Raw genomic sequence first — 17759 nt, 5'->3', positions numbered from 1 at the left:
ACAGGCTTTCCCCACCCTCTCTTTCTCACACCTGCTTTACTGTGGTGATCTTTTCTGGAAAACTTAGCGGGTTCGCATGGCATCTGGACAGGAACCTGTGTGTTTTTGAAGGTCCCACCCACACTGCTGCCAGTTTCCTTTTATGGATGCCATTTTCTCTGGTACACCACTGGAGGGCTTTCTGGGAGCTTTTAAAAACAACTACTAGTTGCTGTATCACTATTTTTAAAAAAGCCCTCTGGTGGCACAATAGGGGGAAAATGGGGAAATGGTACCCCACAGAGGAAAGGGCAAAGAAATCCCCTGTGTGGATGCTCCGTTGCTTCTTGCTAGCATGTATGATTCTGCAATTGCAGGGGCAATAAATGCAAAGTCAAACATCTTTACCATGTGGGTAAAGCCAAGGATCCTCTCTAACTTCTGGGCAGAGAAATGCAATGTCTAATTCATCTTTTGGCAGTTCAAGCAACAAACAAGAGTCCCAAACAACAGATTGACAACATATTTCTAGGAAGTCTTGGTAATCAGCTGGCCTGGGAAAAACATGGTCCCTGGCTGACAGAGCAAGAGACCTGGCAAGTTCAGGCCTGTCTTGTTGGCAACGCACAGTCAGCGTCCAGGGTTGCCAATGCCAATGCTCACCTGGACATGTTTTGCTGCTGCATGAAACGTCAGCTGTCAAATATGTTAGAAATGCAGGCTGGCCAGCCCAGCTCACAAAGAAGATTGCATTTAATACGGACCACTGAATGCAATCTATGCTTAACCCTATGTGACAGATTAACTCAACAATTACTGTTTCTCTGGGGAGCCAGTATGATATAGTGTACCTGGGATGGCCCGGGAAAACCCAGATTCAAATTCCTATACAGTCATAAAGCTTACTGGATGACCTTTGCTCAGTCATTATTTTATTTTACTTTTTTTTTTACTTCGTTTATATCCCACCTTTCTCTCCAATGGGGACCCAAAGCCGTTTATATCATTCTCTTCTCCATTATTTCCTCACAACAATCCTGTGAGGTAGGTTAGGCTGAGTGTGTGAGACTGGCCCAAAGTTACCCAGGAAGCTTCTAAGGCAGAACAGGGAATCGAACCTAGGTCTCCCAGATCCATCTACACCACACTGGCTCTCATTACCCTTCAGCCACACTGACCTTGGAAGACAGTTGTGAAAGTAAAAAGCGGGGAGGAATTTTCATTTATTTACAACACTTCTATGCCAACCTTCAATCAAAACAATTTCCAAAGTGGTTAACAAGGTAAAATCAAATCATTAAATCAAAAACAAATCTCAAAATACTAAACCTGGCAGCCGCACAAAAACAATATTTCCATAATCAATTTCAGCTCTACCACCAAAAGTCTGAGGGAACAGAAACGTCTCCACGTGCCCCTTTAATGAAGTAAGTGAGAAGACAAGCCTCCCGAGGGAAAGAAATTCACAACATTGAGATGACTACTGGAGAAGGTTCATCTCCTACTAGATGCCAAGCCTGCACAATCCGCTGGTCACAGGGCCTCCTTGGCAGACCTTAAAATGCTGGGAAGTTTATATGGGAATAGATGATTCTCTGGTACTCTATGCTTACATGGTTTAGGGCCTTTAATATTAAAACATAGCCTTGAATTGGGCCCGAAAACATACTGGTCACCAATGAAATTGTTGAATCACAGAAGAACATGCTCCTTGCTGCTCCCTTCCAATCAGTACTCAGTAGCTACATGTTGCACTGAATGAAGCCTCCAGTCAGCCTTTAAGGGGAGCTTTGTAACGAACACATTGAAGAACCACCAGCATGAGAGCCAGTTTGGTGTAGTGGTTACGAGCAACCAGACGCTAATCTGGAGAACTGGGTTTGATTCCCCATTCCTCCACTTCAAGACAGCTGGGTGACTTTGGGTCAGTCACAGCTCTCTGGAGTCCAGAGTTCTCTCAGCCCCACCCACCTCACAGGGTGATTGTTGTGGGGATAATAATAACATACTTTGTAAACCGCTCTGAGTGGGGTTTAAGTTGTCCTGAATGGCAGTATATAAATCTGCCTTCAGTATATAAATTGTTGTTGTTATTATGAATGACTGTCAGCAGGTTCCAGTACAAAACAAAGAAAAGACACACAAACAGTACAAAACAAAGACACACACCCCCTCACACCCGCACCCTGGCATGTTTATGTCAAGAATTAATCCAGAATAGATATAGCCAGGTGGAAAAGATTCCTCACCCATGTGTGTGTGCAGGGGTGGGTGGGGGAGGTGTCAGGCAGAGACCCACTATGTGACAAAGAGGGGTTTACATGCACACAAGAACATCCCTATTGTCAGTCTTATTTTCTTAGTCACACTGACACTTCTGGTCCAACTGGTTTGCAGGATTTTTAAACAAACCTGTTACGTGGGAATAAAAGTGAGGTGAGTGCCTGCTTCCAGGAACAACAGCATCACTTTGAAAATGCAGGGAGATAATATGTCTCCAGGTCGGGACATGACAACATACATGACCTTTAAAGACCTTCATGACCTGGCACCCACTTATTTAAAGGACCTTCTCCTTCCATATGTCCCCTTGCACTAACTACAATCTCAGGCAACCATTTGTTGGCTATTCTGCCACTTAGGGTAGCACGTCTAGCACTGACAAGAGCTCGGGCCTTTTCTATCATGGCCCCTGCTCAACAGAATGGGCTCTCTTAGAGACATTCAGGTGGCTTGCTTGTTTGCCAGGGCTGTTGAGGGGGTGTGAAGGGCAGGCACCTTTTAAGAGGGGAAGGGAGAGATTTTACCTTGGTTTTAATTTGGAATCTTTTAAATAATTTAATAAGCTGCCTTGAATGATGTGGAAAGGCAGGGTATAAATACTTTAATTAATAAATAAGCAAAGAAATGAAGAGCATATTTCATTGAAATCTGAAAAAGGTCACTGCTCCTGCAGCTGTTCTCAGGTAACTATTCCAGAAGTTTTACACACCTCTACTAGGTAAGTTTTATTCAGAAGCTTGCAGAGGGACCTTGGGCCTGTCACTGCCTCTTTCAGCCTAGTCTATCTTGCAGAGTTGTTATGAGGATAAAATGGAGAAGGGGAGAATGTTGTAAGCCAATTTGGACACCCTTTGGGGGGGAAAGCAGAGTATAAATTTATTTTTAGTTAATAAATAAAAGTTTTAGAAACCTCCAGTCTCTTCCCTCTTCAACAGAGCCTGTAAGGTTAACACGGCTGGGAATGATTCACCATACGAGACCTCACAGCAAAGCAGGGGTTGAACTGAGGATTCTTTTTGCTCATCTGCAAAGTGTTTTCATTCCTGCTAGTCCCTGTGTTGACTTTGCACATTGACCAGTACTAATGCACAAGATTAATTATAGACCAGACTCTTGTCAGTAGAACGCCAGCTGCTATTTTGGGAGGATTTTCTCCCATAGCAGAACAGGTACTATAACTTGGGATGTATCAGACTGCAGGTGGAATTGTGTTATCATATCTGATGTACCTGATGAAGGGAGCTTGGCTCTCCAAAGTTTATACTCTGGAAATTTTGTTGGTCTTTAAGTGCTACAGGTCTCAAATCTTGCTATTCTACTGCAAACCAGCAATACTGTTGACCCATTATCAAATCTGGGTTTTTTAGCCACAAGCAACAGATTTCCAAGAATGATTCATTCTTTTAAAATCAGCTGTAGCTTGCTTCAAATAAAGGCCATAGATGTTTCTGCCCACGTTTGTCTCTCTCGCAGATACATTGCATGATGGATCCTTGAGCTGCAGAAATATAAACTCCTGTGCATATTACACAAAGAGGTTTGGTGCAAAAAGTCTGGAGAAAGGCAGCACCTTAAAGACTGACATGATTTATTCTAATGTGAGATTTCATGAGTCACTTCCTCAGAAACATGGAGGGAAATGAAACTGGGAGTTCTACTTAAGGAGAAGATTGGAAAGGGAGGGGAGGAGCTGAGAGGTTATGTGTGAATTCCTTCATGAGTCCTTCTAGTGTATAAATTCTCTGGTACAAACATGTGCCAGAAGTAATGTCTAGCTCTGCCCTAAGCGACTAGAACAGGATTGGGGAGGGAGTATTCCACGTGGAGTATTCTGTGCATGTGTAACAGTAAAAACAAGGGGGAAAACCTCCCTCCCATGCTATTTTGACAGATGAAAATGGCTTGAATGGGGAAGGAGGAGCACACTCCCCCCGCCGCCCCCATGGATGCATTCTGAGGCTGTTTGGGCTCTCCTTTATTTTTTAACACCCATTCTCCAAAGCTGTTGTGTGGCTGTAACTCCGGAAGAACTGGAGGTTGGCAACCGTAGCTGGGACCACAACACACAGTGACTGTGAGCCTCGCTACAAGTGACATCTTACACGCGAACGGCACTTGATCATTTTCGCAATGATCCGTCTCTTTCTCCGTCTCTTCAGGCAGCCATTCTAACAGAGAGGGGAAGGAACAGAAAGAAAAGGGGTGGGGGAGAGGGACTTTAATTCCCAGAAAGACTTGTGAAAATGATCAAGTGCCGTTCGCGTGTAAGATGTCACTTGTAGCGAGGCTCTGTGTTTCTTCTGTTTCTATAGTGAGAGTCTCATATCTGCTCTTTAGGGGTTTTCTATATGCATGACTTGGACTCCTGACAAAGCAAGGGGTTCTGCATAAAGAAACAGCTTCTGAGAAGTGACAAGTAATTACATTTCTTACATCAGCACTGTCAAATACCAAAACTTCGACAGTCTCACTCTTACAAGCAGTGCCAGAGGGCCATTCACAGACAACATATGGGTTTCTACATTCTTGGAAGATGCCCCCCTCCATATATGCAGAAAAATCTTAGTTTGTGAATTTTTAAGGTGGCAGTAGCACAATCATTATTCCCTAAGAACCTAGTAATTTATTTATTATTTACTTATTTTATTCCCCTTTCCTTCTCAATGCAAACCCAAAGTGGCTTACAACATTCTTCCCTTTCCCATTTTATTCTCACAATAACCCTGTGAGGTAGGTGTGTGAACGGCAGAAGGTCATCCAAAAAGCTTCCATGGCAGAGTTGGGATTTGAATCTGGGTCTCCCAGATTCTAATCTAACTCTCTAACCACTATATGTGCCAGATCTCAATGTAGACAGTGATCAGTTGAGAAAACTGGTGAGGAAGGAGGGAATTGACCTGAAGAATCCCTGAATGTTCTCGCAAGTCGCGACCCTTGCTCAGTTCTTGTGGCCCTTTCTTACACATCCAGAGAAATGCCAATCACCACTTTAGGGTCAGGATGCAATTTTCTCCAGGCCAGTTTGGCCAGGGATCTTGAAGGGGTTTTTCACCATCTTCTGGACATGGAGCAGGGGTCACTGGAGGTGTGGAGGGAGGTAGTTGTGAATCTCCTGCCTTGTACAGGGGGTTGGACTGGATGACCCTGGAGATCCCTTCCAACTCTATGATTCTATGCATTAAAAGTATTTTGCAGGGGGCAATTAGTGTTGGGGATGCACACCATAAGGCACACCATCTCATGATCCCACCCCCCACCCCTGCAGACCAGGTTGTATTTAAGGGCTCTGACCCCCTTAAATCTGAGGGCCAAAACTAACCCAATGCTAGGAATTCCGTGCAGGGGGCTCACATATGTATTAAACCTACAGTGTTTCTTTAAACACTTGGTACACTGGACCACAATTCAGAGTGGGGCTAGGAAGTGAATTCCCCCACACCGTTTTCCCTATTGGAAGCTGCCCCACAGAGCTCCATGAGACTGTTTCACGTTGGGGAAATGGCACAGCGCAGAGCTTAACTGCAGCCCCATGACAAATACAATTTGCACATGCCAGCAATTTAAAAGAAATCACTTGAGCAGCCCCTACCAAGACCTCCAGGCAGTGCATACAGTTTGGACCTGAAAGAGCTTAGGGGGAGGAAGGAGGCACTAATATCAAAAGAAAAGCACTCCCTAGTATCATGATCAACAACTCCCTATAAGGACTCTTTAAGCTGTGAAGGGGGCAGAGCCTCCCCTAACAGCCTTAAAATATCCTAGCATGGGGGTAAAATTAGGTTTAAAGAGTGTGTCCCACTCCAATCCTCCCTGCAAACACACCCATGCATCGCGGGGAAGAAGAAACAGAAATCCCTCCCCCCACCATCCCACTCAAGTCTGGAACTAGAGGGTCAATGGGCGATGCAGTAGGGTTAAGTGCTTGGCTTTTGCGGTTCAAGATGGGCTCCATAGGGAGCACCTCATAATCCCTCATAATCCCCCAACTTTCTTTCTCTAGGGCAGAAATATAGGATCTCCCAGAAAGAAGGAAGTGCCTTCTTCACACACCAAGCAAGCAAAACAAAATCAATAGTGTGTGTTTATAAGAGAAATAACCCCAAAATGGAAAGGCCAAAATCTGCCCCATATGTTGCCCTCCTGCCACCATGCTATGCAAACACAAGCCCCTGCAAAGAGGGAAATGGGAGCTGGGAAATGCTTGCCTGGCAGGCATTGACTTCTCTCTCTCTCTCTCTCTCTCTGATAAAGCACAAGGGGGGCACTTAAATCTTCCCCAGTCCCAAATCTGAGTACTAGAGTAATACAGAACCTGGGAGAGGGGGGAGGGCTTTCCTTCCCTGGAGATTCCTTGTGGGTTTCTAACTTTTTCTGCTTATTACTGTTGTTGGTTAAGCTAGAGCTTGTGTGCCTTCCAGGTTTGGGAGTCATAATATACACTTTTGTAGCCTGCAGACTTGACTAGTGTTAACACCCACTACATATAACTGTTCCCAAACTTCACCTGGCACAGAATGCCATGGACTTTGTCCTATAAGAAATGGGTCCCCCAACCATCCACGGCTCCAGTCCCAGACTGCGAGGAAAAGAAGAGGAAGAGCTGGTAGTGGCTGTCTGCCCCTCCAGCCACCACAGGAGCCCACTGAGCTTCATGGAACAAAGGCCAACCTATCCTGGACTTTTGCCCAGGCCCCAGACTCAATACCACCACCCTGTACAGGACCCCATTAGACCAGTGTCTGTACTGGCTTTCTGTAGCTTTCCAGACACAATTCTAAACGCCATTTTTAATCCCAATGGCTCTAAAGGGCTCAAGGCTCAATATATTAAACAATGCTTCCTTCTTTACATTCCATTCCAGTCTCTAAAATCCACCAAGGGATTTAGGGACTGGTTAATAATTGCATCTCTCCTTAATTGGATTTAGAAAAAAACATGTTATGACCTATCTCTGAGAAAGCAGTCGGTGGTGTGGAATGCATAAATAGATGGGGAGAGAGCTTAAAATTGCTACATTTTATCTCCATTTTACATCCTTCTCTTAGGTGAAAAATCAACTACAGCTGTAGTGGATTCGTAACAGGAAGCAAATTTTTATTGAGCATTTACATAACACTTTCCAATGTTAATTTAAAGTTCAAAAATACCACGATCCCTTATCTTTCTGCAATTCTTACAATAACCCTGTTAAGGAAGGTGTTGAAAGCAAAAGCATACTGGGATGCTAAAACAGTTCTAGAGCAAGTGGAGCCCTGTGGTCCGTGCAGGGCTGGCAGCCAAAATGGTTTTGCTCAACGGGGACCTGGGTCACAGCAAATGTGGGTGGAGCAACAAAAGAGGTACTTAAAAGGAATTTTTTTTAAAATCCTTTTCATCCAATAAAGAGTTGTTGGCTATTGTATTGTAAGTTATCTCGCATTTCCTTCAATATCCCCAAACAGGCACCAGCGCCGAACTGAATAATATTATTGGTTTGCTTGCTAGTTGTCTTCTAACCCTGCAGCTGTTCCAGGCAGCTTATATCATCCGCTCAACAGTGATAATGAAAACAAATTAAAATCATGAAAGGCAGAAAACCAGACCCAATTCACACATGAAGAAAACACAGCAAAAAACCCAATCTGCTTTCAACCCAAAAGTGGATGTATTTGGGGCAGGACTCCAATATTGGGGTGCTTTGCCAGAGAAGGCTCTATTTGCTGGAGTCACCCCTCCCCCCTTTGCTCTACAGAGTATTGGCAAAAGATCTTAATGTGTGGACAGGAGCCTAAGCAAGTCCTTATGATACCCAGAGCTGTTTGGGGCTTTAAAGTTTCACACCAGCCCTTTGAATTGTGCCAGGAAACAGACTGGCAGGCAGTGCACATCTTTCAAGTATCAGCCAAATATGTTTAAACAGAACGGTAAGCAAATTGATTTTGAATATTAACACTTATTATATATAAATTTTGCCTAGAGTGCTTTCTAAGGGGAGAATCATAGAATCATAGAATCATAGAGTTGGAAGGGGCCATACAGACCATCTAGTCCAACCCCCTGCCCAGTGCAGGATCAGCCTAAAGCATCTCTGACAAGATGATGAGAGGAGAGATATAAATAAAAAAATAAAGACTTGCATTTGTTCAGGTAATTGTTTGGGTAAAAGCTAGCTCAATAGATCAATCCACTTAGATTAATCAACTAAACAAGTTTTGAACTGAGGAATGTCTGGTAAAGTCAAGAGTTGTTTGTTATGCCTCGCCTCCCAGAGGTTCTGCATTGAGATTGTGAATGCATGCATTCTCCCGTTGCTGGATGCCCTCTCCACTCCCCTGTCCTCCTGTCCTGGGATTTTGACACCAGAAGAAGCAAGCTCTTCTGATTTATTTTTCTTGGTCCACGTTCAGAAAAGTCTCTTTCGGGCACAGTTGCTCTTGAGATTTTAGCGCCATTGTATCTATGTTAATCACAGCCCTGGCTGATCATGCCCTTCTCTAAAAGAACAGGCAATTTCTCTCAAACATACCACAATTGCATTATGCTGCCCTGCCTCACCCAAAGGCAGAGGAAACAGTGCCCAAAGAAAAACAAGTGTTTGGGGTAATGCTTAAAGCATACAGGGACTCTCCTGTACCTCTGCTACAGCTTATGCCCGGTCCCCTGCACCTGCGCCTGGAGCCTGTACCTGCCAGCAGAAAGCGATTTCAGCCCACCAACCGTGTTAGTAAACCTACCACCACTTTGTATGGAGAAAGGAGAGTTTTCTTGCAAACTTTCTCACAAGAGGGCAAAATACAGTCTCCTGCACTGGAATCTGCATCAGCACTAAGCACCAGTTTTTCCATTAGCATGGCTACTTCTAAACCAGCCCAAGAACGAATGGAAGGAAACTTCACAAGTCATTCACTTTTCTATGGTTTCCTCAGGCTTCTTACAATATTATTTCTAAACAGAGGCTCCCGGCGCTTGAAGGGCTCGGCCTCACCAGTCTGCACAGCCTGCAGTATTAAAGGCAGTCGGAAACAAAATGATATTATTATTTAAATCTATCATGAAAGCAGAAGATAAGAGCACCTACATGAGTAAAGAAAGAATCTTGGGATTAGTTACTTGGAGTGCCTCAAGGCTGAAAGTCCCAGTGTGCCCAACAGGTCCTGGAGCAGATTCTTGGCACCCATTAAGCCCCACACTGCCATCCATCCCTTTTGAAGGGCATCCCTTTAAGGGAGTTAGGACACCTCTTGAGTCTCAGGCCGCGAAAGGTTTCCTGTCTAAAAGGAAGAGGTGCCGGGGCTCAGCCGCGACTGTAACCCCCCTCCCCCGCTGTCCTTTAGAAGCCCCTCTCCCCCTTTCTTAAACCCCTGAAACTCTCTCTAGGCTGGATCTCTGCCCTCTCCGCCCGTCCAGAAAGGTGCCGGGGCTGAGCTCGGGTCCAGGTCCAGGCTGGGAGCCAAAGCTCGGGGGCAAGTTCGGGCACGGGACTCGCCAGGCAAGGCAGGAATCTTGGGAGATCTTGGGGATCCTTCACTCACCTAGCTTCTTGAAGGCGCGGTGCGGCGAGAGTTTGGCGCCCGGCGGGGCTGCCAGTTGCCGCTGCTGCTCCTGGCTTTCCAAACGGGACTTCTTCCTTTTGCCGCAAATCATGGCTGAGCTGGCCGCCGCTCAGTGCCGGTCCCGATCCGGGCCTGGGCGCCCCTTTTCCCTCGCCTCGCCCCCTCCCCGCCTCTGCCGCGCCCGGGGCGCAGCGCACAGATTGGAGAGGCGCTCGGATTTCAGCGACGCAGGCGAAATCCGCTTTAACTCTTCCCCGCCCTCGCCCGGAGGAGGCTGGACAAGAGCGGCTCGCCGTGGCCTGCCCGGCAGCGGCCCGTGGGCTTCCTCGCGCGGGGTGCGCGGGCTAGGTGACCCCTGAAGACGTGCAGCGTGGCCCGGGCGGGCGGGGCGCGCCGTCTCGCTGGGTCTTGTCGGGTCCCTCGCGCCGAGCAGGGCCAGTCCGGTCTGGAGGAGGCGCGGCACAAAGAAGTCGCCTTCCCGAAGAGTTCGTCTTTAAGCCGCTGCAAAACTCTCGGGTTATTTTGGAGCACGACCAGAATAGTGCAGGAGGGGGCTGGGAGAGACTCTTCCAGGACGGGTCAAGTCATTTTTTGGCCCCAACCGACCCAGGTCCCCCCCCCCCACCGCTTCCTGAGCATGTATTGCCACGGGTTCAAGAGGAGGTGGCATCACCTCCCGTGCCCTTGATTCCTGGGAGTGAGCCGCACCCCCATGCTGCAACGGTACCCTATTGTGCCGCCCTAGGCAGTCGCTTGTGGGGGCTGGCTGGAGAAACGACCCTGATTTCGTTTCTCCATGCTGTATTGGCAGCTGCAACATCAGGGGAACAATAGGAGCCTCTAGCTGCGTGGAGTCACCTTCCTCAGGAGCACCAACCGTTAAGGTTCATTCAGGACCTCACTACAGAATTCCATGACTGGAAATCCTTCACATATAACTTGGCCTTTAAAAGCTGAGGTAGGGGCTCACCAAATGGGACAGGTTCCCCTTATTGTGCCTGCCTTTCAGGCAGCCGGAAAGGAATCTTTTCAGTGGTGGAATGGTTCTAGTGCTGCTACTGCATCCCTCCCTTGGAGGGTCAAATCCTATATCTGGAGTTCCAGACTTAGAATAGCAGTTATCATGTGTTATTTGACCCCTCCCAAGTCCTGAATTGGGAGGGAAGGCAACACAGTATAGCCCCATATTGTCAGATTGCAGAAACTGAGCAGGGTCAGTACTTGGGAAGACTGCAGAAGAAGGCAAAGGCAAACCACTTGTGCTTCTAATTTGCCTTGAAAACCCCTTTTTGGCGTCACCATAAGTTAGGGCCAAGCTACAAGTGACGAATGACACTTGCCTGGCAAGTGAACAAACTCACGTGTATTCCTCCCTGTTCACTTGACAAGTGTCATTTGTCACTTGTAGCTTGGCCGTAAGTTGCAACCTGATGGCACGGATGTATGTACGTAAGTTCTAAACAAAGAGCAACCATTATAAAGCTCATGTTGTAAACTTTCTAATTCTGGGAACCCATTGGTTGTACAGAAGCATTGGGGAGGGGCCATGGCTCGGTGACACAGCATCTGCTTTCCATGCAGAAGGTCCCAGGTTCAATCCCCAGCATCTCCCGTTAAAAGGCCCAGGCAGTAGGTGATGTGAAAGACCTCTGCCTGAGACCCCGGAGAGCCACTGCCAGTCTGAGCAGACATTACTGAGCTTGATGGACCAAGGGGGGTTGATTCAGTGTAAGACAGTTTTATGTATTCAAAATAACCATACTATATTTCAAATTAATTCGTATTATTTTATTTGTTGTGTAAAAAAGTTAAAAGGATTAAGCAACCATGAGTGGCAATTCCTTTGAGGAGTTTTTGAAAGCAGAAAAGTGGTGGCCTCTGACGTCTTCATAGCATCACAGGGTTTAGCCCTTATGCCATCTTACCTGAGTTTGTAGGCGGAGAAACATTTCACCTTGCAAAAATTTTCTTTCCCACTTACCTATAGTGCTGTGATTCTTCAGGAACCAAAAAGGTCGAGTGACCAAGAAAAAAAAAAGAAGAAATATAATTATTATTTATTACACAGTGCAAACGCGATAAAAACCTTGCAACAATGTTAAAAACCAGGAGACCTAGTAACAGCAGTTACTAGTGTACTTTGCACACTGATTAACACAGCTACACACTTTGAATGCTATTCTGGCTCAGGGCAGAATGGTAGTTGAGCAACACTTATGTGGAGTGAGACCACCCAAGTAGCTATTAAGTTACTCATATTGGGAGCTATAAATGTTTCATATTTTAACTTCCTGGCCTGAACTAGCAACATTGGTATTTATATTTATATTTATGAGCCAAATATTTTTATGTGTGTGTATATTAACAAACTAGACCACTGAAGAAGGCCCGGCGGGCTGAAACGTGTTTGGTCTCGGTGTATGTATTATCAGTTCTGTGATTTGGTTCTTTTTTATGTGCAAACAATTGTATGACTCTGTGTAACTACTGTTACAAGATCTCCAGGTTTTTAACACTGTTGCAAGGTTTTTATCGCTTTTACACTGTGTAATAAATAATAATTATATTTCTTCTTTATTTTATTTTTTTCTTGGTCACTCAACCTTTTTGGTTCCTGTCATGTTCATCAGGTTAGGTTTTTTTCCCCTCTTGTTTTTGCCGTGCTGTGATTTTTTTCATCCCCCTTTCTGACTGAAAATCATCCCCTTCACTCCTTGGCTACTTTTAGTCCTACATGGGGGAAGGGTGCAGAATTTACACACAGTCATTAATTTTTCACAGCAAGGGTAAAAACGGTTTGGGGATAGTAATCTTCAGTTATAAAATGGATCAGTGGGCAATGGTTAATAGCTCCCCTCCTACCATGCCCATTTCCCCCAAATCATAGTCCTGCCAGCTGCATTTTGTGTGCTTAAAAAGTCAAGGAAGAGTCACAGAACTGCAGAGAGAAGCAGGGAGTTCTACCCCTGTGGAGGTGGCTAGAGTAGAGACGAACCTTGGCTTAATCCTGAGTGTGTCCAGGCTGTAGGTCAGGGGGAGCACAATAGCCCCATTGCTCTACAATGTTGTGTAGATGGAAATGGAAAGTTGCCCACAAAGTCCAAGATGCTTACAATATCAAAAAAAGGACATTTCTCAAGAACACAAGGGAAACTGGAAGGGAGAATTGAGAGGGTCAGATCATTTTGAATGGCTAAAATAAAAGCTGATATAGAATGTTTGGCACAGTTTAAGAAATGGAACAAGAAGTCCATAAGGATGCCAAAGCAGTCAATGAGCAAAACTAAGGAGTCTGTCAAAGAGAAGGCGGCTTCCTTGAGAAAGTGGAACTCTTACCCCAATGGGAAGCAAAAGGACCACAAGCTTCAGCAACATGAATGTAAACTGACAATTTGGCAAGGAAGAGAAGCAAGCGAGAAAATGCTAAAAATAGTAAGGCAAAACTTGTATCCCAAATAGGAAATCAGTCTATGATCATTAGATAACAAAAAGTGCAGATTTAAAAAAACTTATTAATTAAAATATATTTGTCTCCTATCTTTCTCCAAAGATTCAAGGCAGCTAACACAATGCTAAAAAGCACAAAAAAGACAATACAATTACTGTATATAATATTGTAGAATATAAATATCCAACCATCAAAATCCTACAAAACCAAATTGACTCAATTTTTTCAGCCTCAATGATGTCCATAATCAAATCCACAAAATCACCTCCACTAACGTCCCTCTGAAATTTAAAAAAAAATGCACACCTTCCTCCAGATAGGTAATAATGACACCTCCACCAGCAAGCTGTTTCACAGGGTTGATCCAGGGATCAAAATGGCCCTGGGGCGATCAGAGCACAATTCCATGGGAGGACACCTGTCAATAACACCTGATGGGGTGGGGGGGACATAAGTTCAGAAAGGGGGACAGAGTCTAATAGCTCCTTAAAGACCAATAAAATTTTCCAAGATATAAGCTTTTATAATAATAACATTCGATTTATATACCGCCCTTCAGGACAACTTAATGCCCACTCAGAGCAGTTTACAAAGTATGCCATTATTATCCCCACAACAAAACACCCTGTGAGGTGGGTGGGGCTGAGAGAGCTCCAGAGAGCCGTGACTAGCCCAAGGTCACCCAGCTGGCTTCAAGTGGAGGAGTGGGGAATCAAACCCGGCTCTCCAGATTAGAGTTCTGCGCTCTTAACCACTACACCAAACTGGCCCTTTTGTGATACACTTATATCTGATGAAGTGAGCTTTCACTCACAAAAGCTTATGCCCTGGAAAAATGTTGTTGGTCTTCAAGTTACTACTGGTCTCTAATACAGGGAGATGAGGCTGTTCAGATATGCAGCTCCCAGGAAGCTGAAGATCTTTAAAGGTAGGAACCAGCTCCTTCAATTGAACTCAGAGGCAAACAGGAAGAGAATTTTGCTGTCCTGAGTGGTCTTTAAGGGCAGTCCAGTGCAGAGTGTGTTACAGTAATCCAGTCTAGAAGTTAACAGTAGCACAGATAGCATGCCGAGATTGGGCGTATCTAGGTAGAGATACTGTTTCCCTCCAAAATATAATGGAAGGAGGGTACTTTTAGCTGAAGTGCCTGCCTTATTCCCTATGGGCACAGCTGTGTTCATAAACACCCCTGAACTCTTTCCATGTACTGTCAAAGATAGACTCACCCCATCCACGGTCATCAAATCAATCCCATCCAAGACATTGCCATTCCTAACCAGCATCACCTCCATCTTGACTGAAAGGATTGGTGAAGGCTGGTAGAGAATTCATTCTTCATTGTGGTCTGCACTGCAGAACACAACAAGCAGATATCCATGCTGGGACATCATTTCAGGGGAGGATGTCTGAAGAACTAAAAAGGAGGTAAGGAAAGGTTAAGTTCTAGGGCTCGTTGACAAATTACAAGTCAACAAATCACCAAGTCACTCTGGATGGTGTGCGCCAGGAGGCCTTCAAGAATTCAAATGTAACATTTGTGATTTTCTAACAAAAACGTTTGATTTCCCTAAAACTGGTATCTTATTGAAAGATTGGAAGGCAGACAATCCTACCATTTTAAATAGGGTGGGGAGGATCTGGGAAATTCTAGTCCTGTTATACTAAATTCTGTCCCAGGTAAATAGGTGGAAAGCATTGCCAAAGTTGGAGTTTATTAGATGTGTAGAAGAATGAACCTTGCTGAGAATGAATTAGCATGGTTTCTGCAAAGACAATTCCTGCCTTATCAGTTTTTTAGATTTCTTTGTATATAAAGAAAATAGATTTATATAAAGAAAATAAGAAGATAGGGGAATGCACAGGCCTTATATAGCTGGACTTTCAAAAAGCTTTTGACACAGCCCCTCACTCAAAACAGTGGAGTAAAGTTAGTAGTTCTGGGACAAGAGGATTGGTAAAAGGAAGCAGAAGGTAAGAACAAATAGATAATTTCCCCTGTGAAACAAGGTCAACAATACTGAGGCTCCCCTAAGAATCTGCATGGGGACTTGCACTCTTTAATTTATGATCTGGAACCCAGGAGAACAGTGAGTTGGCCATGTTTGTGGATGACGCTAAATTATTCAGGGCAGTAGAAATCCAAGCAGATTTTCAAGAACTCTGTGATCCCTCCAAAGTGGGAGAATGGGCAACAAAATAGAAAAGTTGATTGAATGTATGAAATCCAACACTGGGGGAAAAGTTACACTGAATTAGTTGTGTATGAACTTAACTGGCTGTGATTCCAAGGAAAAAGAGTTGTAGTGGATAACTCAGTGAAAAGATTAACACAATGCAGCAGCAGTGAAAAAGGCAGATCTCATGAAGTGAAGATAATTAGGGAAACAACTGAAAATTAAATGGCCAGCGTCAGCATGCTTTTATATTAATCTGTGGGGAGGCCACACGAAGAATGCTGTGTTAGTCTATAGCAGCAAAATCAAGCAGGAGTCACCTTGAATGCAATCGACATTTATTCCAGCATAACCTTTTATGAGCCAGACAAAAACTTTTAGACATCTTTTCCCCCACCCACCCTCTGTTGCTTGCAGCCTTTATAAATGCATCTGCTGGATGGATGTGCACTTCATCTGATGAAATCAATTATGTCTCTCAAAAGATTATGCTGAAATAAATGTTGATGGCCTTCAAGGTGCCTAATAAAACTCTATTTAAAAAAAAAGACGCTCTGGCCTTGCATACAGTTCTGATTACTTATATTCAGCTGGGAAAGGGATGTTAATGTAGGCCTCTACAGAGATGGCACATACATGTTTTCAATATAAAACAAGCAAATTGTGGTCACAAACAGAATCCCACCAGTCTTATAGTGCCTAGCAGATTGCCTGTGAACCCTCAGTGAGCCTGAAATGAACTCTACATATGCTTGTAGGGGAAACCATCATATCAAACAGCAAACTGTCTGACCCACTCCACATTTTGAGCATGAAACCAATGTGGTGGAGTGCTAAACTAAGATCTGGGAGACCCAGTTTTGAATCCCCACCATTGGAGTGTGCTGGGTGATCTTGGACCAATCACAAATTCTTGGCTTAACCTACCTTGCAGGGCTGTTGTGTGGATAAAATGAAGAGAAAAAATGACAAAAGTTGCTTTGGGTTCCCATTAAAGAGAAAGGCAGAGAATAAATGAAACAAATATAAAACACCCTGCCCATGCAGATAAGACAGGAGTCTTATGACGCTGACATCTCAAATTATGTAAAAAGAAAAGGAAAATCCCAAAGGAGATGTTCATGCCCACAGGGTACAGACTGTTGAGAATTAGTTAAAGGAGAAGGGTGGAGGGAGCTAGCATGCTCAAGCCCCTTGTAGAGCCCCAGAGAAGCAGATGGGAGGAAGCTTTCCCAATAATTCCCTCTTCTCCAAGCTTGTCACCTTCCTATTACTTAACATATTCAAGGTTAAGCCTCAGCTTTCCAAACAGCTTCTGGGCTTAAGCCTCTAAGAACTCTGGTTCAAACTAAGCTCTGTGATAAAAATTAAATGTACACAAGTTGACAGGGATTCCCAGTACAGGAGAAGAGTGCCACCTAGAGGTCTAAGCAAGCTAGGAGGAGTCCTAAGAAAAAAAATTATTGGGGAAATTTGTTTACTAGGATGAAGTTTTGAGACCCAAATCCCAGAGTAGCCAGAAGGACTGGGGTTGGCTTTGCTCCCTCCCATGGCTGCATTCCCTGCATGCACAATACAGAGATGTTCTCATTTCCCAGTGGCATTTTTTATTTACTATTTGTATATTCTTTGGTCCCGCTCCTCCATGTTCTCTGCTTTCTGGGGTTTCCTTGTCAAACTCCTTCCTTCCTTCCTTCCTTCCTTCCTTCCTTCCTTCCTTCCTTCCTTCCTTCCTTCCTTCCTTCTCCTGCTCTGCCTAGAAAAAAGCGACACGATCTGGGAGGATTTGGGGGGGGGGCGTGTCAGTTCCTGAAAATTTTATCCCACTTGGTTGGGGGGAAGGGGAGTTAAAATGAAAATATGTCTCTCATTGAAAGCAGTGGAAATAAAAAAATCTAAAAATATCAGCTTTAATAAAAATATAATTAAAGTGGCTGAAGCTTTTAAACAGTAACAGAAAACAAAAACCCTTTCAAAAATTTGTGCATGCCCCTAAATTCTGTGTCTCTACAGTGATCTCCTAGCTGGATCATAGTTTTCTTCTCTGATCCAGGAGTAGGGAAACATGCAGGTGTGTGGTTTTTCTCCATCCACTCCTTGTCAAAGTTGCTCCTTGTCAGCCTCTCCTGCTTAGACCACTTTGTCCTTCTCTGACAGCATTCAAGTGTGTGTGTCATGTGTCAGCTTTCATTAGGCCCACTAAAACATCACAAAATACTGAGCAAGCTTTTAAGTCCACTAGAATTCTTTTACAGCCTTTATGTTAAGAGGAAAGAGAGAAAGAGAGACGATGTTATGGGACATGATGGAACATTTTAGACTGCAGCTGAAGGGGAACAGGAG

General features: G+C 44.5%; 1 protein-coding gene across 1 annotated transcript in view; it reads right to left on the bottom strand.

The window, feature by feature from the left end:
• PLCD3 (phospholipase C delta 3) overlaps window positions 1-9929 on the bottom strand; it is a 72007-nt gene extending 62078 nt beyond the window's left edge. Inside the window, exon 1 of the mRNA XM_054993602.1 lies at window positions 9774-9929. Coding sequence (XP_054849577.1) covers window positions 9774-9885 — 112 coding nt within the window. The 5' untranslated portion in view covers window positions 9886-9929. The remainder of the gene's footprint in view (window positions 1-9773) is intronic.
• Window positions 9930-17759: the final 7830 nt, after the last annotated feature.

Source organism: Eublepharis macularius, chromosome 12 (genome assembly GCF_028583425.1).
Source record: "Eublepharis macularius isolate TG4126 chromosome 12, MPM_Emac_v1.0, whole genome shotgun sequence".
NCBI lineage: Eukaryota > Metazoa > Chordata > Lepidosauria > Squamata > Eublepharidae > Eublepharis > Eublepharis macularius.
This window is presented reverse-complemented; position numbering and strand designations above follow the sequence as displayed.